Source organism: Panthera tigris, chromosome A1 (assembly GCF_018350195.1).
Source record: "Panthera tigris isolate Pti1 chromosome A1, P.tigris_Pti1_mat1.1, whole genome shotgun sequence".
NCBI lineage: Eukaryota > Metazoa > Chordata > Mammalia > Carnivora > Felidae > Panthera > Panthera tigris.
The window spans coordinates 118101634-118125556 of NC_056660.1; the positions used below are offsets into that span (position 1 = coordinate 118101634).

Sequence of the window (23923 nt, forward strand, 5' to 3'; positions counted from 1 at the left end):
ATCATTCTTTCTTATATCACAATAAAGAAGCCCTGTTTGGTTTACCTTGCCATAGCACCGAGTACTTGAAGGTTTATATTTTGTATTGCTTGATCGAACAAAGACTAGATTTATCACTTTTCCCCCTTAAATTGTGTCAGCTCTTTTTGAGGGAGTTCAGTGTAAAGTCCCTGGGTAGAAACGGGATTCCATCTAAAAGTAGCTGTTACTAATACTTGCCAATCGACGCCTCACTTTAGTCACTTTGAATAATTGACTCCACCATGCAGCATCCTATTGCAGTTAATAAGCAAAAGTAGAGAAAATATTTGTTCAAACTAAAGGATCATGGTGGCAGTCTTCTCCCAGCATCCCTGGATTTGTTTATTTTTAAGAAATTTCTCGCAGATGTGACACATGGATATTTTCTCCCATATGTTTTCCAGGAGGAGCCACTAAACCATATGGAAAATAATAGAAACAAAAGTCTTCATTGTGATGTACTCAATCAGTGTAGTCTCTTGAGGGGCGTTGTTTATACTTGGGGAAAGGAAACAATTAGAATGCTTTATTTTTTCCAGGACTAGCTGACTCCAACAGGAGTTAATATGTTTGAAAACATTATGTAGGGTACTAAGGGCCCCATTCCCGCTATTGACATGGGGGCCAAGACGAGCTTAGTCCTTGCCTTCACAGAGCTTACCTTTGATTGTAGAATGGGCACACACAAACACACACACATACACACTTACTCACGCAAGTACAGGTATAAACTGGGGTGTCGAGTGTTCCAACAAACTTGGAGGACCAGAAAGCTGTAGAAAAATGTAACAAACACAGGGACTTAATCCCTCTGTTCTTACAGAGATTGATGGCATGACTAGAATATTCTGAATCCATTCCTTATCTCCTTCCCTCCTTCCCTCCCTCCCTCATTTATTAAGCACTACTATATGCTGGAGAATTTACTGACTGTGAAGTTAGAAAGTTTACTGAGGCACTCTGAATCTAATGGACTTTCCTTTTTAAAAGCCATCACCTGATTTTTCTTCCAAACCAAACCTGAAGCCCTCCTTTTGCAAGCTTTCACAAATAAGGTGAAGAAAGACCTCTTTTCTCTGTCCGGTACCAACCTGGCATGCCATACCCATTATCAACTCTGCCGTCTTCCCACTGTATGTACTGGGTATTTGAACAGTGTATGAGCTTTTCATGGTAATGCTTGGATGGTTTAATTAGGTAAGTTCTCTATACCTCTTTTCAAGTCTCAATTTGAGTGTCTGTAATTTCCTTACTGCATCATTTCATACAGCTCTAATACAGTACTATGTGCTTGTGGTTGTTTATTTTGTTTCTTAAGGAAAATGCAATTTTTGAGCTAGATCATTTTGTTCTTTGGGACTTTGGTGAACTATTGTGTGTGAGACTACAGGAGCTTAATCACGTTAGTTGCTATTTAAATTAAAACGTGAGCACGTACTTACATAATGTGCTTTTAATATAGGTAGGATGAAACAAATTCCATGAAAATAAAAGGTTGGTTAAAGTAAGAATAGTGGAGGCTTAGAAGATTTATGGAAGGTCTGAAAAATCTACCCACGCCCTCTAATCAGTTACCACCCTTATTTCAAGGATGTTTTTATGGCAGGGTGCACGATGCAGGTAAAAGATGCATGGAGCCTTCACTTTCAATTTAGGGCCTCCCCCTTAACTAGCTCTGTGACTGCACGAGGTCTTGGGCTACATCTTAAGATGGGGTGAGTCATACTTCCCTTGAAGGCTTCTTGTGAAGATGGAAGGCAGTGATACTCCTTCCTGATGCTGTCCTGTGTCAGAGAAAGTTGTGCTTTTGGATTTTTTTTCTCTCCCCCCAAACCTGGGAATTCATTGTTCTTAGGTTGAACCTTTACTTTGGAGGATGTTTATTGGAGCTTGTTTTTTCCATTTTGATGTTGTTTCTTTTCTTACAGTGTCATGATTTTTCAAGTCCTCTATAAAGTAAGAGTGAATGCAGATGCGTTCAATGTATATGTGCAAAGGGGCTGGTGGGGGAAGATTACTTTTTCAAATTATGTATGTGTTAACCTGTTACTTCTATATATTTCCTATAAAAGATAAACCGTTTTTATGCCTTTCCCTACAGTTTCTTACCTCAAAAGGGAACCTATCCTAAGGTTAAATAGTACTTTTGCTTTTAATTTCGTATGTGTCATGTGTGCCTGAACTCGTTTGCATGTCTTGGTGAGGTTGCATGAATAAGATGGTGCGTGTTTTCCTAAAAGGATCATATTATGTAACAGACTTGCTACAGTGTTAAGCCTCTAGATGGCAGTTTTGTATATTTATTAGTAACTATTAAGAAGGTCCATTTGAAAATTAGCTGTCCTATATACATCGACAATTAGGAGTCAGCGGTGTGTGTGTGTGTGTGTGTGTGTGTGTGTGTGTGTGTGTGTGTGTGTGCTCGCGCGCGCGCGCATGCGCACGCACGCACATGCGAGCGCTATAGAAGAAATGATGTGACTTACTCCTTAAAGGAGAGGTTTTCTAAATGACTCATTCTTTGGAAATCCTTCCTCCCACCCTTTTGTGATGGATCATTTCATACCCACTTCCCTGCAAAAGCAGGCATGCTCAGTCCAACCTCTGTTAAAACATTACATTTTACCTTGCTTTCTAAATGAAAAATGTCAGGCCCTTTGCTTCAGGGACGGCTTATTTGAGGATGATGAAGAAAACAGGTTGGTGATTTGGGCTGTCTGTCCGGTGTTTGCTGAGCCCCAGGCAGATCCGCTTTCCCTTCTTGGTGCAGTGTGCCTTTATCTTTTCCAACAGATGAACCTCTTTTTCCTGGTTTCAGATTTCCCCTCCCCTCCCCTCCCCTCCTCATCCCTTGTTTGAAATAATATTTGATTTTTGCCTTCCTGGTGGTTGGATTAGAGTGCTGGTCTCAGTACCACTGACATTTCAGAGAGGAAATGGCTTTTCCTTCCTCAGAGGGTGTTCTCCTCTAACTTCCATGACTTGGGTGGAGGTAGACTGGAGGGAAATATTGTGCTTTCTGGATTGCTTCTTGGCCATTCTGTAAAGTAAACTAGTTGAGAAGTTCTTGGAGTCTTTAAAACTGAGGCAGTTTGAACTTGCCATCGAGTGATCTTACTCATCTTCCTTTTTGTACACGAAGAGAGTGTTTACTGTTTGATTCTGGCTTAAGTAAGAACGGGTTGTGGTGGTTCATGGATTTTATGAAAGGAGACTGGGGCAACCTTATTTCTAGTCTTGGGTGTACTGAAATTTGATGTTTTACTAATGGTGAATGCCAGTTCATTAGCCAACTTCTAAATATAAAGTGAGTTTGGTTTTTTAAAAATCTAAACCAGAATGTTGCTGTTAAATAAATCTAAGGAGAGGAAAGAACTCAATCAGTAAATTCCACTTACTTACATTTCTATTCACTATGAACAAGAATAGTAAAACTGAAAAATTGGTAAACGAAGTAATAAATTTTTTGAATTAGAATGTTTTTTCAATTTGTTATCAATAGTGGTAACAAGTATTTTCGTTCTCCCTGAGTCTTATTCATTGTGACAATTAATAATGCTTTCTTCTGCTGGGTGTTAACATTTGCTTATGCCTATGTTACCTAGCATCATGGCTGGCCCGTAATAGGTAATCAGTATCTGTTTCTTTGGGACCATGGAGTTTAATGTGCCAAAGATTTCTTTCTGTGGGCTTCCTGATGTTACAACCACTCTCCCTTAAAATAAAAAAGTAGGGAGCACCTGGGTGGCTCAGTCAGTTGAGCATTTGACTTTGGCTCAGGTCATGATGTCGCAGTCCATGAGTTCGAGCCCTGCATCCAGGTTTGTGCTGATAGCTTGGAGCCTAGAGCCTGCTTCGGATTCTGTGACTCCCTCTCTGTCTCTCTGCCCCTCCCCCGCTGGTTCTCTGTCTCAAAAATAAATAATAAAAACATAAAAAAAATAAAAAAGTAGGAAATTATCTGATATGATTGGCAGTATTTACTCTTGAGAGTAAATATTATTACTGCTATGACGCTAATTATTTTAGGATCTTTCCTCTGAAGAGGCCAGTGCTATAGGCTGTACTAGGTTATAATTCATTCATTATTGAAAGGATCTGATCGTTTCTAAATTGATGAGAAGCCTGCTTCCGAAAACTTGGTCGGGTGTGTGTGTGTGTGTGTGTGTGTGTGTGTGTGTGTGTGTGTGTTACCCCTCTTTCCTTTCCTGCGCTTAAGGAGCTGGTTACCATGGATCCCAGGGCACATACACTGCATACACATGGAGGCAATATAGTACTGTGGTTATACATGGGTTTGCCTTGAGAGTCAGCAGGTTGAGGCTTTGTCACTTACTGGTGGTGTGACATTTTACAATATTTTGAGTCTCAATTTTTTAAAGAGGTATAATGATAATACCTACTTCATATAGTTGTTATTATGAAGGACAAATGATAACGCAAGTGAAGTCTTTAGTACAGGACTTGGCCCTTGGTAAATACTCGGTACGTATCAGCCACAGTTAATGGGCCCCCAGTTTGCAACTTCTGGTTTCTTTCTAACTTTTTCTGTTTCTTCCTATAACCTGCTCAGGTTGTGGTGGTGTATTCTTTTCACACAGAAGGATCTGTAGTGCACAAGAGCTTTCAGTGGGTCATTAGTGAATTTACAGTTGTGCAGATTCGTAACTTTTTATCGCTAAATAGATGAATGTTGCCCTCCAGGGATGACACAGGGTACTGAGTATTGGGAAGAAGAGGAAGTAGCCCATGTTTCTCCTTTTTTTTTTTTTTTTTAAGTTTATTTATTTTTAGAGAGGGATAGCATGTGCAAAGCGCACGAGCTGGGGAGGGACAGAAAGAGAAGGAGAGAGAGAATCCCAAACAGGCTCTGCACTGACAGTGTGTAGCCTGATACGGGGCTCAAACTTACAGCACCCTTATTTCATGACCTGAGCTGAGATCAATACTTAACTGAGATACCCAGGTGCCCCTGTTTGTTCTTTTTTTTTTTTTTTTTTTTTTTTTTTTGAAGATCTGGAGATGCTCTGTTGAATTTGTGAGATGAATCAAGAATACAGAAACACATTGTTGTTGGTTCTAGTGCATGAGATGACTTTATATTATGCCATGATAACCTGGGGTGAAGCTCAGGGACAGAGGCAGAGGAAGTCAGATATAGACACTAGAAGTTGCAGATTGGTGGTCCACAGACATGTTTGGTTTGGTTTGAGTACTGTTTGAGGCAACATTTTGAAGCTGGAAAAATCTGTTAATATTGATCCCCCTTCCCATGTGCCAGCTGTTGATAGAGCTGAATGGTGGATGCCTCATTTATTTTTTTTAAATCTTTTTCATGTTTGTTTATTTTGAGAGAGAGACAAAGTATGAGTGGGGGAGGGGCAGAGAGCAAGGGAGACAAAGAATGTGAAGCAGGGTCCAGCTCTGAGCTGTCAGCACAGAGCCCCATGCAAGGCTTGAACCCATGAACTGTGAGATCATGACCTAAGCCAAAGTCAGAGGCTTAATTGACCGAAATATTTAGGTGCCCGGGGGGATGCCTCCTTTAGGTGACGCTTGTGCTCTTTACTTTGCTGCAGTCTCCACCATGCCCCGCTGTTTCACTGTGATGACAGGTGACAGCTGCCACTTTGCATTGCACTGTTATCTTTCCCACAGAAGGGAAATATTTCCTTTGTTCCTTTGATTCTATCAAAAAAGTAAATGTGCAAAAGAAAAAAAAAAGGGCTGCATGTTACGAGGAAAGTGAGACTGAGCCTGTTTTCCCTGGGGCAGTAAATACTTTTTTATTCAATTTCACTCCCTTTTGCCTACTTGCCTGTTGGCTATAGACATTTGAGTGTGTAATTTTATGGACAAGAAAGAAATATCATTCTCTAAGGTTATTTGGCATGACTTTGGTCGTATCTTTGTGTCAATGAAGATGTACTGAACCTTAAACCCGTGTAATGGTTCAGGAACGGTTGGGGCCTGTTTTCCCAGTGGCATGTGAGAAGCAGTGTGTTTTCACCTGTGGATGGCAGCCTATTTTTCCAAGCGTTCACCAGTCCCTGTCGTCCTGTCTAAGCATAGAGGCTTCAAACACAGGCTGAGGGAATGTGTGTTTCTGTGGGTGCCACAGCCCTTCTTTCACTCTGAACTTGACTTATACATGAGTCTTATTGTGTGGATGCAAGCTGGGGGATGAGTTCTTGCCAACAGAATACTTAGAGTCTTAGGAATGGGTAACCCCTAGATCTTTGGAGGTTGATTTAGAAAGAACAGTACTATTAGATTCTGCGTGTGTTTGTTTCAGTGGGGTGGAGTTAGTAACAGCATTTCCTTGTCCAGTAGGAAGTAGGGGAATTGCCAAGCCCCTGAGATCACTATTGTTGACTCAGATTCAGGAATCAGATTAGAGCAGGAAAGCTGTTGAGTGGCCCTGGAATCAGGGCTGGTTGAGTTTCTGCTTGCTCTCTGCTGGTGAGGAGGCTGTGAGCTAACATGAGTGGTCCCACCTCCTGGATGTGGCAGTAAAGGGTGTCCTGTTCTCCATGGGCTCTTTCTGGAGGCCAGAATTGAAGGGGATATGGTGCTGGGGCACAGTTTGCCCTGTGACAGATGAGTAACCATTTTCTGCATCTCCTCCCCAGTCGTGTGACAGGTGGAGTGCCAGCTTAGAAAAAATTGCAGATACTTGCTCACAGTTCTCAAGCTGATAAAGATAGAGCACTAACCAAGGATTTATTCAGAGTGAAAATGAGGTGCCATATCTTAAGTAGTATTTTAGGATTGCGCTGTAGAAAGGATTGCAGGTCCTTTGTTACTTCTCCCAACTAGGGAGCAGAGGGAGCTCCTTGGCACATTTTCTAGAATTTGCTAAAGACCCCTTCTTTGTCCTTATCAATTATATGACATTAATCCCAAAAGGGGGAAGCAGGCCACTTTGATGCTTTTACTCTGGAGGAAAAAGGAAATGGCCATGATGTCAGAGCCTGTGTGTCACTGCAGCCCCTGGCCTGGCTGGCTTTGTGGTAGAGGTGTGATTTTCAGTGCTGTGTGTGAGTTTTTTAGGGGTGGGGTCCTGTGTAGCAGAAGCACCTGTGGCTGGTTTCTTTTCCTTTTTTAAACTATTATACATACACCTGCCCTTCTCCCTCTGTAATTTTGACCCTTGTGCACACTTGACATCTTTTTCGCTCCACCCCCCACCTCCATTTAGCCCAGTTATAACAACTAATTTTTGGAGCGTTTACCGTGTGTCTGACACTTTGAAATGCTTTATGAATATTTCACTTCGCCTTCACAACAACCGGATGAAGTAGATACTTTTTAAATCTACATTGTAAAGACTAGCATAGAGTAGTTCAGTTAGTTGTCCGCTAGGTGCTTATATCGGTATGAAGCACCACAGTCAGGGGAAGCGAGCCTAAGTTAGTAATGACAAATACTCTTTCTTTGGTATTTAAAACCTTTTTTTTTTAAATTGAGTTGTAATCACAGTAAGATGCACAGATCTTAATTCTATATCTTTATAACTCCCCACCCAACATCCTTATCTATGTAACCACCCAGATCAAGTTACAGAACATAGCAGTCACCTCGGAAGGTTTCTTTCCAGTGTGCTCCTACCTTTCCCCCAAGATGAAATCACTGTTCTGAATTCTGTCACCATAGATGACTTTCACTAGTGTTCGAACATCATATCAATGGAATCATACCGTTAGTAGTCTTTTGTGTTTGGATTGTTTCATTGTTATGTGTATAAGGTTCATTCATTTTGTTGAGTGTACCTAGTGGTTGTTCTTTTTTATTGTTGTGTGGTGTTCGCTTGTTTAAACATAAACAATTGACTTTCCTAGATGGATATTTGAATTTTTTCTTGTTGTAAAACTTGACCATTATGAATAAAACTGAGTTCTTGAGTGTGTCTTTTGGTAGACATATATGCACTCCTTTATCTTGGATATATAAGTAGAGGTAGAAATGCTAGGTCATAGAGCAGGTGTATGTTTAGTATTAGTGGATAATGCCAGAAAGGTTTTATCGATTTTCTCTCTAGCAGTGTATGAGAGTTGTAGTGGCTTTGCATTCTTGCCACTACTTGGTATTGGTGGTCTTCTGAATGCTCTCCATCTGTTATATTTCATTGTGGTTTCAGTTGCATTTCCTCGAAGAGACATCATGTTGGGCCCTATTTCTTACACTTGTTGGCCTTTTTTTTTTTTTTTTTTGTCCTTCCTGAAGTGCCTCTTCAAGTCTTTTATCCATTTTATTAATTGGGTTCATTTTTTCTTATTTGTTGGCATTCTTTACATATTTTGGTTAAGAGTCTCACTGAAGATACAAACCACAAACATCTTCTCTTTCTCTGTAGTTTGCCTTTTCACTCTTTTAATGTTACCTTTTTATAATGAAAATTATTCATTTTGGTGAAGTTGAGGTGTCTCATTTTTTTTCTCCTTTACGATTAGTGCTTTTTGTGTTCTTTAAAAGGAAGTCCTCACCTTTCCATCTCTTGAGAATGTTAAGGCATAAAAAATGTGGAGAACCACTGCTGTAGAAAGTGAGCCACCGTCACACTGGCCACCATCATATTCTTGTTTTGGATTGGCTGTTTGAGTGGTATTCTAGTGGTGATCATATTTATGAGATCCTTTAGGTTTTACAGAGCCCTTTATTGTTTGATATTATTTGATGCCATGCAGGAGCTCACTCTGATGCTTAAGGAAGGGCCTAGTCCTTTTTGATGACAGAGGACTTGGTTGGTCAATATTAGCTCACTGTGGCCTAGGGCACCTTCACATTTGCTTTGGTCTTGTGTGCAAGGAAGAAGCAGCTGACTGCTGGGTTCAGATCCTGGTTCTGGGACTGTGGACAAAGTACTTAACCTTTTTGACCCTTGGTTTTTTCATCTGCCCTGTGGGATAATGAGAGTATACCTTCCTTATGATGTAGTTGTCAAGATTAAATGAATTTATATATACATACATATATATATCTATGTATATATATGTATGTATATATATGGTTCTTAGCACAGCATCTGACATGTCCTCCTAGGATATTTATTATTGTCGTTTTTATTCTGTTACGTGATAATGTCACGATTCTTTGTAGAGCTAGAAAGAGCTCTTCAGTTCTCGTCCATTGTTTTACGTTTTCCCTTCCTCATTGCATATCCCAGTCTGGAATTCTCTTTTTCCTTCCTCCTCTCCCCTTTGTTAGGAAAAGCCAGTGCTTTTCACATGTGAACTAAGCTGATGCCCCTAGAAAAGTGTGCTGTCGCACAGGATGGACACAGAAAGTATAGGATTATAGAGAGTTGTGCTCATTTTGTTTTGTTTTGAGGCATGATGGCTCGTAGGGACATAGGGAAGGCAAATATGCAAAGAAACTTACTGCTTGATTCCAACATAAAGTTGACCCTTTCACCTTGGTTCTTGGAAATTCACACTTAAGAGATTTGTTTACCTGTGGTTTAAATTGTAACTGAGGAAAAGAAAGTTGGAGCCAAAGGGGTGTTTTCTAGATGTCTAGAAAGGATAGTACTGTGATCCAGATGTACATACATGAGCCTGGGAGAAAATAAACTGAACTTGGGATGGATGATAGGATTGGAACTAAGTGTGTTAAATCCACTTTATTCAGTTCTGTACTGCCCCCCCCCCCCCCACTCCATAAAGGGGAACAAAACCACATGTGGAAAAGAACTCACATTTTGATATTTCTTCTTGAAGTGAAAACAAATCCTGTTGACTTTCCTGGTTACTAGGGCCAAGTGGCCTCTGAGTTTGTCTGAACTTCCTCTTTGTGGCTCTGGGTGGGTATCTCACACTGTGTGCCATGAAGTTGATGTGACATCTGCAAGGCCCCTGAAATCTTGGTATGCTAGGCCACTGCCATGGTCTCACTATTTGCTGGTGAGCACCTAGCAGGAAATGAACCAGAGACACATTGGCTGCTTGACCCTAGCATATACCAGAGGGTGTCTTTGTTCTTTTAGTGTGGGGGGACAGGAAGGAAAGGGGGGACCTGTGGGCAGCCCAGGGTAGTGGGCCTCAGACCTCACTGTGCAGCAGGATCACCTGGGAAGTTGGTTGAAATCCATGTTCCCAGCCCCAGCCCAGAAATTCAGATTCAGGAAGGTGGTTTTGGGTTGGGAATCTCCATTTTAAGGGAACGCCTGATTCTGAAGCTGGTGGTCTAGGCACAACACTTTGAGCAACACTCAAAGTTCCAGATCTAGGAGCTTGAGAGCTCTGCAATGGACTGCAGCTTTGTATTCTTTTTATCTCTAAGCTATTGAAGCCTTTTGCTCGAGGTGGAAGAGTAGAATCAATCTGCCCACAAGCCAAGGATCGGCTCTGTGGAGCCGTGGGCTTCCAGTAAGACCCAGATGCCCATGGGTGTGGCACAGTGCATAGGCTGATGGTGGGAGATGTGCACTTGGGTCTGAGAATGAGAATTTCTGAGAAGAGGAGTTAGGGCCCCGGCAGGGGCTGGTGGAGAAAGACCTTACTATATTTTCAAAGTCCCCTTTGTGTTAGGGTGGCATTGCCCAGAATGGCCTTCACAGGAAGGGAATTAGTGTTCTCATGCTCAACGAATCCACTCATGCACCCGCTTACTCACCTACCACCACTTTTGTCCACCTACCCCTCCACACACAAAACGTGCACACACATTCACACCCCACCCCTCGGATTCGCAATCCGCATGTACTTACATGCTCACATCTTTGGAACATTTTTTCCTTAGGGGATGTTGAGGGATGATGAATGAAAAGAGGCAAATGTGATATTTGAAATATGTTCAACATAAATAGACCTAGCATATTCATTGGAACTTTGGAAATAAAGCAGTGATATAATGGGTCAGAATGAATAGACTCATGCTGTTGAGGATATGGCCAGGCCCATATGTGTGTCAATACCATAGTGTTCTGTGATCATGAACAGTGCCACAGACTCATGTGGTAATGGGATGGAATCCTTGCTCATTCGACCTCTGACTGCCTTTTGGGCTTTCTCAAGCTTTAAAATGGGGGTTTAAATCAGCAGTTCTTAACTTTTTGAGGGTTGCAGTCTTTTTTGATAATGGGATAGATTAAACTGTTAATACAGAAGAATATACATATGTACATGCGAAATTGGAAGCAAGGTTCATAGACAGTCTGGGACCCATCTGTGGACCCTAAGAACTCATGCTTTAATGAGCTCAGAGGGCTTTTAGCCCCTTCTCCCAAGGATGTTTCCATGGTGCAAGTCTCTTGTTGTGGGGTGCTGTCTGTAAGGGGGACTCAACAAACAACATTTGGTATTATGTACAAGCTTTCTGGAGGGTTTGTGCTCACTTTGAAAGAGCGGACAGATTTCAGTGAGCACTGAAAAGAGGTAATGCATGTAAAGAACTTCACACCTGGCGGGGGGGCGGGGGTGGAGGAGGGGCAGAGAGAGAGGGAGACACAGAATCCAAAGCAGGCTCCAGGTTCTCAGCTGTCAGCATACAGCCCAACATGGGGCTTGAAGTCATGAACCACCAGATCATGACCTGAGGCGAAGTTGGATGCTTAACCGACTGAGCCACCTGGGTGCCCCTAAAGTAATCACTTTAATCATTTGTGTTGAGTAACTCTAGGGTCTTCTGTGTTTTTTTCCTTGCTCCCTGAGGGAAATGGGTTCACTGAGGGGCATTTAGGGGATGGCTTTGCTTTCTGAGACTGGAAGATGGCTCTGAAGAGCCACGTGTGTGTCTGTCTTTGTGTTGTTAATCTCACCAACCCCTCACTATGCTGTGCAGATATTTCTTGAAGATTCACCTTCATCAAGATCTCTCTGCCTGTGGCCTTGGGTTCATATCTGTGTCCTCCTTTCTTCACAGGCCAGGAGTCATCACCATGCAGGCGTTGTCGGAAGAGGACCGGAGGCTCTGGATGGAGGCCATGGATGGCCGGGAACCTGTAAGTAACAATTGAGGGAAGTGGAACAGAAATAAAGGCCCTAAGTTGTTTGCTGCTTCCGAGTGCAGGAATTTTTGTCGTTGATCTCAAGCCTTGGTTTCTCAAGACCAGTGTACCAGAGGGAGTCTTTAACTTTGGACTGACTTTGGTAGATGTTGATGTTGGTAGTGATAGTGATGCTGTGGCTGCAGTCCCTGAGCTTTGGCCTCTGAGGCCTTTCAGTCTGTGTGATACTCCCTTCGGCCAGGGAAGTTGTATTGTCCCTAGGTCTCTTAGAAGAGGCAGAGTCTGGCTTGCTGAGTATTGATGCCTCCATATACTAGGATGCAAACATTATCTCGAACCTATTTGAATGGGATAAATGATCATAAAAGTGTATACAGATCATTCAGTATCTTCCCTCATTGCCTTCTGGTCATGCAGTATCTTTCCTCATCGCCACAGCGGCAGCACGACATGTGTGTCGTATTATGATGCTTTCCAGATGACGTCCCCTTTGTCATCTTGTTTCTCCTGCTGAGACCACAGAGGCCAGAAGAGAAGGCACTTGTGATATATATAGCAGACACACATTCTCTGCCTTGAGGGTTTTGTGGGCACAGTCGCTGCTTGTTGTCAGAGGTCTTTGAAAGCCACTTGGCAAGGTGTCATTTATCTTTGCTACTGTCGCTCCCCTTAATTGAGCCCTTGTATGTGTGTGTAAGTCACAGATTTGGCATGTCACATTTCAACCCATTTATTCTTCTTAGTACCTTACTAAGTAAATAGGATCTTATTAGCACATCACAAAATACTAGCATTTTACAGATGAGGAAACTGGGACTTAGGTTAAATAACTTGACTCAGTAGCTCAGACAGTAAGTGGCTGTAATAGTAGGATGTGGGCTGGGCTGCCATAACAAGGAGACTCCACGGTATAGTAGCTTAAATAACCTAGAAGCATATTTCTTTCTCCAAGCTCAGAAATGAGTAGTCGATGCTTTGCAGGGTCATTCCGCCATACGCAACGCGTGCTCTAGTCATTACTATTTTTCATCCAGGTAATGGAGATGAAAACATTCAGGACCCAGAAGGTGTACACATCACTTTCGTTGGCCCTAACATACTTACATTGGCCACATCTGTCTACAGAGGAGGATGGGAAATTGAGTTTGAACATAGGCAGCCAGGGCCCTAGGCAGTACCCGGGGTATTTTATCACTTGCAGGCAGAAGAAGAGAAAGAAGACTGTGGGGTGGCTGACAGTTTCCACCACAGTGGAGAGCTAGAATATGAACCTGTGTGTGGCCCTAGATAACTTTGGTTTTTATCATTAATAGAGATGAAATGTGAAATTGCCTTCTAAGAATTCTCACTCATTTCATTTTTACAGTCCTGTCTCTGACTCCCTTGAATGATTCTGCAATTCTAGGGGAAGATACACCCAGGAAGAAGACATCTTGTCAGGGCATACTATTCTTGGTATCGGTCTCCCCGCCCCTCCTCGAAAGCTGCAGTTCGCAATGACACTGCCTAACCAACTCCCTTTGAAGCCTCCTCTTCCTCCCTCTCCCCACCACTTGATACTTGTTCTCTGTAGGAATTGGTCTTACTAAACACTTGAGTTTTCCCGTAGGTTAACATCTGGCTTCTGCAGATGGAAAGCAAGCTGTTGATAGAAACATCTCCTTGCTCCAGAATGTACACATTAAACCAAGTTGAAACACAAAATAATTCTGTTTCTAAACATAATATAAAATTATTTGCACACGGGAACATAGAGCTTGCATTAAGGACCATACCTCTATGTACTTTTAAGTTTGCTGAAGAGAGAGAGACAGACAAATGATAATTGCATAAGTGGCAGGAATATCAGGCTTAATTTTGTCTCCCATTGCTGAGAGCCTCTAGGGAATATTCCTGGAGCTATATACCCAGTAGACAATTAGCTCCAATTTTTTTCTTAGGCATTTTTATTTATTATTGAGAGACAGAGACAGAGGCTGAGCAGGGAAGGCATGGAGTGGGAGACACAGAATCTGAAGCAGGCTCCAGGCTCTGAGCTGTCAGCATAGATCCCCACGCGGGGCTCGAACCCACAAACTGCGAGTTCATGACCTGAGCCAAAGTTGGACGCTTAACCGACTGAGCCACCCAGGCGCCCATTAGCAGCCTCAATTTTAATCACATCCTCCCTAATTAGTTAACTGTGTCCCCTTAGAAGTTTAGGCTTTGTTAAAGGAAGCAGAAACCTCTTTCTCTACTTGGTTTTGGAATGTTTGCTTTATTTCAGGGAGATTATAATGGCAGTACTTAACTTTTGTTTTTGTACTTATAGCTTGGTTGTTCTGTGAATGATTGATTGTGATGATTGTCATTGTTCTTTGTTGTGTGTGTGTGTGTGTGTGGTAGGGGTAACTTTGGCTTACATCTTTTTTGTTCTTTTATTGTTTAATAACACTTCAGGTTGGTTGGTTGGAAAAACAGCCAAAATGAACCCTGAATTGGTTGCTTGTACACTGTTTTGGTTACAGAAATTACAGTTTGTAGTGCTCAGTGACTTTCTCATCCAGAAGAAATTCTGGCTATCTTTATGGTATTCATAGCTGTATAATGGAGGAAGAAATTAGAATTGTGATTTTGCAGTGAGCATTATAGTTTTTAATCTATGTTGCAAATTTGAATTCAAATGAAGGAAGCCCCATTTATACTTGCTTGAGAAAAAAAAGCTGGATTTATTGGCTATGGAACTGAAAAATGTTGGGGTATAACAGTTCTGGCCCATCCAAATCCAGGAACTTCCCTAATATTTGGAGTTGTTTTCTTCTTTTATGTTAATGCCATTTCTAGTAGGTTCTTTCCAGATAGTATCCAGATAGTATCCAGATACTATCCAGATACTATCAATAACAGCAGACAGGAAACTGGCTCTGTTAATGGGACAGATTAGAATTTAGGCTTTGGGAGCCCTGTGGTCACTGTTGTAGCTACTCTTCTTGGCTGTTGTTACTCAAAAGCAGCCGTAGACAATAGGTGAATGAGCGGGTGTGGCCACATTGCAATAAAACTTTATTTACCAAAAAACAAACAGATGGACACTTTCAGTCATGGGTCATACTTTGTTGACCCCTAATCTATAAGTTTAGTAGAAAGAGAGCCTTATGTAATAATTTCAAAGAAGTCCCATCTTTGAATTTTATTGGACTAAATATCTGGAACAGAGGGTAGGATAGATGAATTGCCAAGACCTGACTCAGCTGCTCACTGCCCTAGAACTGCACTGGTGGGGGAATGTTGACTTCTCCTGAGGGAAACATCAAAGCACTGTTATATGAGGAAAGAGGGAGAAAGGAGGTAGGCAAAAGTGGCATGGTTTGTCCCCACTCTGCTACCTGTATTCCATTGAGATTTCTATTCAAAGAGCTTGCTCTTTGATACTTGGCCAAGAGTGAAAATGACAAGTTTACTACTGATATCATACTTAATTGTGAAAGACTGAATGCTTTCTCCCTAAAAATGGGAACAAGACAAAGATGTTCACTCTTGACAGTTTTATTCAACATTGTACTAGAAATCATAGCCAGAGCAGTAGGGCAAGAAAAAAAAAAAGGTGTACAGATGTGAGTATATAATTTTTTAAAAACTCAACAAGCTAGTTAGTAAGATAAAGTTTTGAAATGGTTCTGCTGGATTTTGTTGACTTTCTTTTAAATCTGGGTTGATGATAAGCTATAGATTCACCATTGTAGCCACATAAACTTTTGTTTTAATCTTTTGTGGCCACAGTTTCAGGCTTTCGAACAGACTTTCCCTATTAGGTCATGAAACCTTGATTCAAGCTGCATAAATACTGCAGCCAAGAAAAATTTGAGAGACACTAGATTTCCTTTTTCTATGTTCTTATAACTGAAGTGACCTCTCCTTTTCTCTTTACATAATGTTCATAAGCATATTGGTCGAAAGCAAGCTGATTAATTACTACCAGCCCACCATCACTGCCAACACACACACACACACACACACATTCTGAGGTATTTATTATTCTCTCTACACTATGACCCAGTGTTGACCCAGCAAGCCATTGGAACTAATAGGGTGGCTGTGATTAGTGGTGTCTGTCTTGAAGTGTTTCTATTACCTCCTTATTTTAGAAGTATTAGTCCCCTTTCACATCCCAAGGATTCTTGAGTGAAATTAGATATTTCTCTTCTTTGAACCACTACTTGAATCTGTATTGACAGCCAGGAGGTTAGAAGGTTGGCAGATGCTGGAATTATGTAGAATTGATTAGGAAGATAAGAAACAGGTGGTGTAGCATGAAAGATTGTGTATGAATCCATGTATTAGTTGACAGTATGAAGTTGACACCTCTGTAGGTCAGAAATGGCTAGATACCAGCTTTTTTCATGTGGCCCAAACTCCTAGCTGTGGACCAGAAAGAGGCCCATACCTAGGCTAGTATCATACCCGTACTTACCTCAGAGGGAACACTGCCTGAAAACAGTCAGTTAGTGGTTGATCTTGGGTAGACAATCCAAGTCTTGTAGCTTCCAGCCCTGTGCTGTTTTTTTTACTGCAGCACACACTGCTGAATTATTAGGAAGCTGTAGTTGAATAGTACCTACCCTCCCTTCTAAGTGGAGCTATTTTGTGTGGCTCCTGCAGTGGTTGAAGGGAAAAGAGGAAGAGACTAAGGAAAAACCACTCCTCTAGTGAGAGGACAAGATAGTGTGGCTTCCTTCTCGCTTCATTTTAAAGAAATCTTCTATTTTAGTCCTGTGGAACCTGAACAGTGTGTGCCCTTCTCTCACCTTTTTCTACTGTGCCCAGACTCTAGCCCCCAAGTTCTTCAAGCACTCCTAGAATAAATCATTAGTTTGCCCTGTATCTTAACACTCTGCACCTAATATCTGAAAGAGCTGTTTAGAGTATTTGAAGGAAAAAGCAAGGTTAATTAATGGTAAGATTCCAGGACCAGAAGCAGAATGTTACCGTGGTTAAGAATATAGGCTCAGCCAGCCTGAGTTTAAATCCCCACTCATCACTAATAGGTCTCTAACCTTGTAAAATGACCTAGTTCCTGCGGACCTGTTTCTTGGCTAGCAAAGTGGGGATAATAATGATACCTTCATATAAAGTTGTTTTGTAAGGATCAATATATATGTAAAATGATTAGCACAAGTCCTGAACACAGCACGTGCTCATTAGAAGTTCTTACTATTGTCCTTTTGGAGAGGAGAACAGATAATAGGATAACTACATTGTCTTTCTAGCTTCCATTTCTAAATTACTTGGGTCATTTGGACACAGAGTTTATTTAAAGCCACCTTGCCTGGGCTCACCAGAGGGCAGGCAGGGACTGCTTTCACTAGGATGGAAAAAATGATTTCATGGAGCAGTCAGGCTGAACTTGAAGTCTACAAGTAGAGGATTATAAAGTAATCTGTAGCCTCCTTTGCTGTAATGCATCCCAGGGCTGGCAGTTCATCAGCACAGCTGTATGCTAAGCTCACCTCGCAATTTCACTGGAAGTGCTTAGATTTTTCCTTTCCATGGTAAAATAAGTGGCCAAAGGAGTCTGAAGGGTTAAGAAGGTGTGGGGTGAAATTGCTAAGCTCTTGTGTAATGATGCAGTTCTCACAACTTTGAGTGGTGCGTTGGTTTGGAAGATAGTTCTGCCCATTTTGTGAGAGCTTTCTTAGTAACAGTGTGAGGTGAAGAGGCTGAGGGGGAGGTCTTTGCTTTACTGTCCATTTCTTCCACTTGTCCCCAAGCTGCTGGGAAATTGGTTTAGACCTCTATTATTTTACTTGTGTTTCTTTTTCTCTTACTGGATCAAGAATCTGGTTGCAAGCTTCATCTTTGAGGCCTGTGAGTGTTTTTATATAGGTAGAATTCATAGTGGTGCATGCTATAGCATACCAATATGTGCAAGTCTTAAAAGGAATTTATTACTATTCACTTGGTCCTTGTTCCCTTTGGTTAGATGTTCTTCAGAAGAACAATTTCTCTTAAAATAAAGACTGTTGAATTGAGCCACCGGAGATACAAGGCGGGAGGAAAGAGAAAAGTGAAATTATTTAATGCTGGAGAGTTGATGAAACTTGCCCAAGAAATGGAGTAACATGCTGGTGGCACTTATTCTGTTCTTAGACATTCTTCTGTCAGCATTTAGAAAACATTTATAGATTGTCCACCAGTTAATTTGATGGACACTGAGGATCCATGATCAGGACAGGCCGTGTTAATAGAATTGGTTTGCTATTGTTTCCCCATTGCCTCACACAGTGGCTGTCACAAAGTAAGCACTTGACAAATACTTGTTGAACAACTAGACTCAAAATTAAAAGTTTGAGGACTTATTTTATTTTATTTTATTTTATTTATTTTATTTTATTTTTGGGGGAGGATTTGGTTGCTTTCATTACTTGAGGTCATGTGTATAGAGTAATTGAATTCCTTGATTTTATAGTCCATTTCGATATATACCTATCTACTTTACTGGAATTTAGCTGCTTGATAGTTAATCTTTCTTGTGCCCTGTATTCGTTTGACAATCAGGTAAAGCCTTTAGACCGTTTCTCAGAATAATGTATACAATAAAATATGGGGTTTAAGAAGGGAAAAATGACACAGAAATAGTCACCAAAGTATGAAAACCACTTGTAATATTAAATATATACTTCCTTATTACCACATTAAATAATAAAAGGAAGGGCAGGTTTGATAAATTGTATAAAGGATCATTCAGATTATCTGCAATAGCGGTAGTGTTATATGGAAATAGCTGTGATTTTTATTGGTGGCAAAGTCGTAACTACTGTGGTTTGTTGCCAGTGTTCGTATAGAAGGAAGTGCTAAATTTCAGTTAAAGGCTAATGTAAACAAAGATTTACTTTTTTCCTCCACCATGCAAGTTCGTGGACCCCTGTGTTCTGTCGATGGACTCCATTTCTTTGCATAGTTGTTTGGAGATAGTTGTTTCCTGACTTGTAAGCCCTTGTCTCACCTCGTGATAGTAAATTGATCAGTTTGGTTATTTGATTCATATCTGTCCTTGTGCTAGATTATCATCTTCAAGAGGGCAGGAGCATTGTCAGGGTTTGTTTGTTTGTTTGTTTTTATGTCTGTGCATAGGATCTGGCTCAGAGTAGATGTTAAGTATGTACCTGTCAATCAGGTGAATGAACCTAAGGAAAATTAAAGTGTTGTTGGTTTTGTGTGAGTTACTTTTTTTTTTTTTTTTTTTTTTTTTTAACATTTATCTATCTTTGAGAGAGAGGGAGAGACAGAGCGTGAGCACAGGAGGGGCAGAGAGAGAGGAAGACACAGAATCTGAAGCAGGCTCCAGGCTCTGGGCTATCAACACAGAGCCTGACACGAAGCTGGAACTCAAAAAGCAGGAGATCATGATCTGTAGGATGCCCCTTATGTGACTTATTTTTTTTTTATCTTTTTTTAATGTTTATTTTTGAGAGAGAGTGACAGAACATGAGCCGGGGAGGGACAGAGAGAGAGGGAGACACAGAATCCGAAGCAGGCTCCAGGCTCTGAACTGTCAACACAGAACTCGACGTGGGGCTCGAATTCACGAACAGTGAGATCATGACCTGAGCTGAAGTGGGATGCTCAATTGACTGAGCCACCCAGGCGCCCCCTGTGACTTACTCTTAACCGAGGCTGTTTCCTGGCAATTCCCCACCTACCTTTAGGGATCTTCACATATCTTCTCTTTAATATTCTGACTTTGTCCACTTTTTTTTAAATCTAAATATAAACTTGAACTCCCTTTCAATTGCCTTCAGCATTTTCTACAAGCCTCAGACCTTAGCCTGTTGACCTCACCTCCATACTCCTACCTTTCTAGGCTTGAGCTCAGCTTATCTTAATTTTTTTAAACAATTTTTTTATGTTTATTTATGTTTGAGAGACAGAGGGGATGGAAGAGAGAGGGGGACAGAGGATCTGAAGCGGTTTCTCTGTGCCGACAGCAGAGACCCCACTGCGGGGCTCAAAACAAACTGAGATCATGACCTAAGCTGAAGTTGGACCCTTAATCGACTGAGCCACCCAGGTACCCCTCTTAATTTTGATTACAAGCCCTCCTTTAATCTTCTGTTATCATTTTTTACTTTATTATTTTAGTTTAACCTTTGGAGAGTAGGATTGATTGTGAAGGGGACTTCTGAATTGTTTGAATTTTTCAGAGTCAACGTGTTAATTTTGTTTTAAATAAAAATAGTAATGGAGGGGTTCCTTTAACTCAGGTTTATTCTTTCAGATGGTGCTCTGTGTTTGTCATGGGCATTAGTTACACTTGTATCCTCATACTTGATTGTGGATCTTCATCCCTACCAGTAGTGGAAGGCATAGTCCCTCTCTCTAATTAAATGTGTAGTGTGTATCCCTCCAGATCTTTCTGTGTATATTCCTATATATGTCCATCTAGGAATAAATTCTTCTGTTTTGTAGAACTTTCGAAATAGTATAGCTTTCTGTAGATTATTAAGCCTTCAGTCTTTGACATTTAGGTTGTTCTCAGCTTTTCATCACATCATTGTAATGCGCACAATGATAGAATGAAAGTCTTTGTACATATGTCACTGTTGACCTATTTGAGCATTTTTCTAGGATACATATCGAGTCGAATGTTGAATGATATGCACATTTAATATTTTAATAGAAATTAACAAATTACTCTCTCCACAAAAAAATACCAAACTGTATGGCTTCCAGTCAGTTATGAAGGTGCCCATTTTGTCCAAACCTTTGCTAATAAGGCATATCATATGTGTGCGTGTTTGTATACATGTGTCTGAATCTGATGGTGGAAAATTGTATGTTGTTTTCATTGGCATTTCTTAAATTACTAATGAGATTATTGAAAATCTTTTTTCATGTTCCCCAGGCATTCGTATTTCACCTTTTTATGCAGCAAGGTAAATGAGGTACATAGAACAATGTATGGCATGTGATTCATGCTATATATAGTATTTTTTTTTCCTTTTTCAAATATCTGGCCTTGGGATTATCCCCATCATTTTTTCACTTCTGCTTTCTAAAGCCCATTGTAGAAACCTGACTTTTTTTTTCGAGTTTTTTTTTTTTTTTAAATGACTTTTTCACTGCCTCCTTGATGGCATCTCTTATTTGCTAGTAAGCCACATCTGCTGCTGAGTTTAGGAGATTGAACACCAAAGAGTGCTTGCTCCTTATGTCTCACCTGGGCTGCTGTTCTCCCAGTTCACCAGGCCCCATGAACTGAGTGGAAACCAGAAGATCCTCTGTACTGGTGCACTCTTGTTTTGCTGTGCGATGGGGAGAGAGGAAGAGACAGAAAATCTTTTTTTTTTTTTTTTTTAATTTTTTTATTTTTTAATATATGAAATTTACTGTCAAATTGGTTTCCATACAACACCCAGTGCTCATCCCAAAAGGTGCCCTCCTCAATACCCATCACCCACCCTGCCCTCCCTCCCACCCCCCATCAACCCTCAGTTTGTTCTCAGTTTTTAACAGAGAGACAGAAAATCTTAAGCAGGCTCCCTGCTCCATGAAGAGCCCGTCGTGCAGCTCAATCCTATGACCCCGGGTCATGACCTGAGCCAAAATTGGGAGTGTGATGCTCAATTGACTGAGCCACCCAGGTGCCCCCCAGTGTGGTTAATTATACACAATTTTATATTTTTTGGAAATATGTATTTATATTTTTGTGGCCGAGGTTAACTACTGCCCTGTCTCTGAAGAGGCTGGCATAGGGAAGTCTGTAACTCTCAAGGTTTCTGTCACCACTTAGTTGGTCATTTGAGTCAGGATTAAGGCCAAAGTAAGAGTTATCTGTTTTGTTTCTCCCATCTGGAAAATAACATTTTTGCAAGTCAAGAATTTATCAGAGGCTTGTGTGTGTGTGTGTGTGTGTGTGTGTGTGTGTGTGTGTGTGTGTGAATGTATTAATTCATTTTTTTTAACTTTTCATTTTAAAATCACTTCAGACTTACAAAAATGTCACAAAAATAGTACAAAGAGTTCCACAATACCCTCTATCCAGATACTCCAAATATTAACATCTTACATAACCATAGTATACTGGACAAACCAGGAAATTAACTTTGATACAGTATTTTGATATAATCTATTTTACAGGTCTCCTATTTCACCAGGTGTTCTGGTAATTAATAAATTAATAAACCAATATGTATTTATAGTTATCTATCCATCTGGGATTTCATCCCGATCACACAGTGCATTTAGTTGTCACATCTCCTTAGTTTCATTCCCTGCATCACTTCAGCAGTTTGACTTTTTAAAGGCACCTTACCATCAGCAGATGTCATGATAGTTGAAATAGCCCATCAGCACAGCGTCCTGTCTCTGTTCCCATCTTGGGGTGCATTTGGGGACTGTTACCATATTTGTCCCTCCATCTAGGTAATAATTCATACTTTTCCACAGTCAAGCCACTTCATGTTTCTATCTGCTTCTGAAGGCACTCTGATAGGCATTCAGCCTCCTGTTTGTAGGTTTTCTTAAAATATGTCTGTTTCTTTTGAACTTGCTGTCTTTTGTCCTAACTACTCAGTTCATCATATATTCTTCCTCCTGCAATCTACTGTGTTTATTATCTGTGATGCAGTTGTTGGCTTATAGACATTTGAGGCTGTGATATCTTAATAGACATTCCATAGTGTGACCTCCCACCTTGAGCAAGCAGCGGCAATTACTGTTGGCCTTCTCTCAGATGCTATGGCCGTGATTCTTGGGAGTGGAGATTATGGTTGGATTAGCCTCAGTTTGCTTCCCTCCCGCGGGAAAGGCAGTCAATAAGAGAATGATCTTTTTAGAGTGACTTTGTTCAATTTGAAGAATGATTGAACTGCTCTTAGGTCCATTTTTGCAGCTTTCTCTTACATCATAAAAGCCTGAAAGTGGTCATATTTGTTAGTGATCAAATCAAGGATGGCATTTAAAAAAAATATTGACAGAAGGATCTGGAGGCATTTTGAATATTAGGAAGTCTGTGAATTAGGTTGCTTGCTTTGTGGGTGAGGTGTGGGACAAGATAAGCATTTTTTTAAAAAAATACCTTTGGGTTTGCTGAATCGGGCTTCAGTGTGGTCAAGTCAGGAGGACTCAGGATGTCAGTGTGAGCTGTGTTCTTGTTAGGTGTGTTTCCAAAAATCCTGCCCCGTGACCCTACAAGAAAACACCAGAGCAAGTATAAACACATCCTAAAAGCAAAGCCATTTTCGAGTATGGTTTTAAAAATCTCCCTTTCTGGTCATCAGAAAAATAGTGCAGACGTGTGGTCTAGTGGTTACAGCCAAATGCTAAGCAGAAGTAGCATGGCCCTGGCTGGCTCCCCACCCAGATGCCATTGCTCTTTCATGCTGTGAGGTCTTGACCCATTGCCCAGAAAAGCAAGACCTCTCCCCAATCTTCACTTCTTTTTTTCTTTCCTTTCCCTTTTCTTTCTTTCTTTCTTTCTTTCTTTCTTTCTTTCTTTCTTTCTTTCTTTCTTTCTTTCTTTCTTTCTCTGTCTCTTACTCTCTTTCTCTTTCTTTTTTTTCTTTCCTTTCTCTTTCTTTCTTTCTTTCTTTCTTTCTTTCTTTCTCTCTCCCTTTCTTTCTTTCTTTCTTTCTCCCTCCCTCTTTCTTTCTTTCTTTCTTTCTTTCTTCTCTCTCTTTCTCTCTTTCTCTCTTTCTCTCTTTCTCTCTTTCTCTTTTTCTTTCTCTTACTCTCTCTTTCTCTTTCTTTCTTTTTTCTTTCTTTCTTTCTTTCTTTCTTTCTCTGTCTCTTACTCTCTTTCTCTTTCTTTTTTTTCTTTCTTTTCTCTTTCTTTCTTTCTTTCTTTCTCTCTCCCTTTCTTTCTTTCTTTCTTTCTCCCTCCCTCTTTCTTTCTTTCTTTCTTTCTTTCTCTCTTTCTCTCTTTCTCTCTTTCTCTTTTTCTTTCTCTTACTCTCTTTCTTTCTCTTTCTTTCTCTT

General features: G+C 40.8%; 1 protein-coding gene across 7 annotated transcripts in view; it reads left to right on the forward strand.

Moving 5' to 3' along the window:
* Positions 1–23923, forward strand: part of ARHGAP26 (Rho GTPase activating protein 26) — a 424049-nt gene that overhangs the window by 149832 nt on the left and 250294 nt on the right. For all 7 annotated transcript variants that reach the window (XM_042986221.1, XM_042986218.1, XM_042986228.1 and 4 more), the window contains one exon: positions 11884–11962. In XM_042986221.1, coding sequence (XP_042842155.1) covers positions 11884–11962 — 79 coding nt within the window. The remainder of the gene's footprint in view (positions 1–11883; positions 11963–23923) is intronic.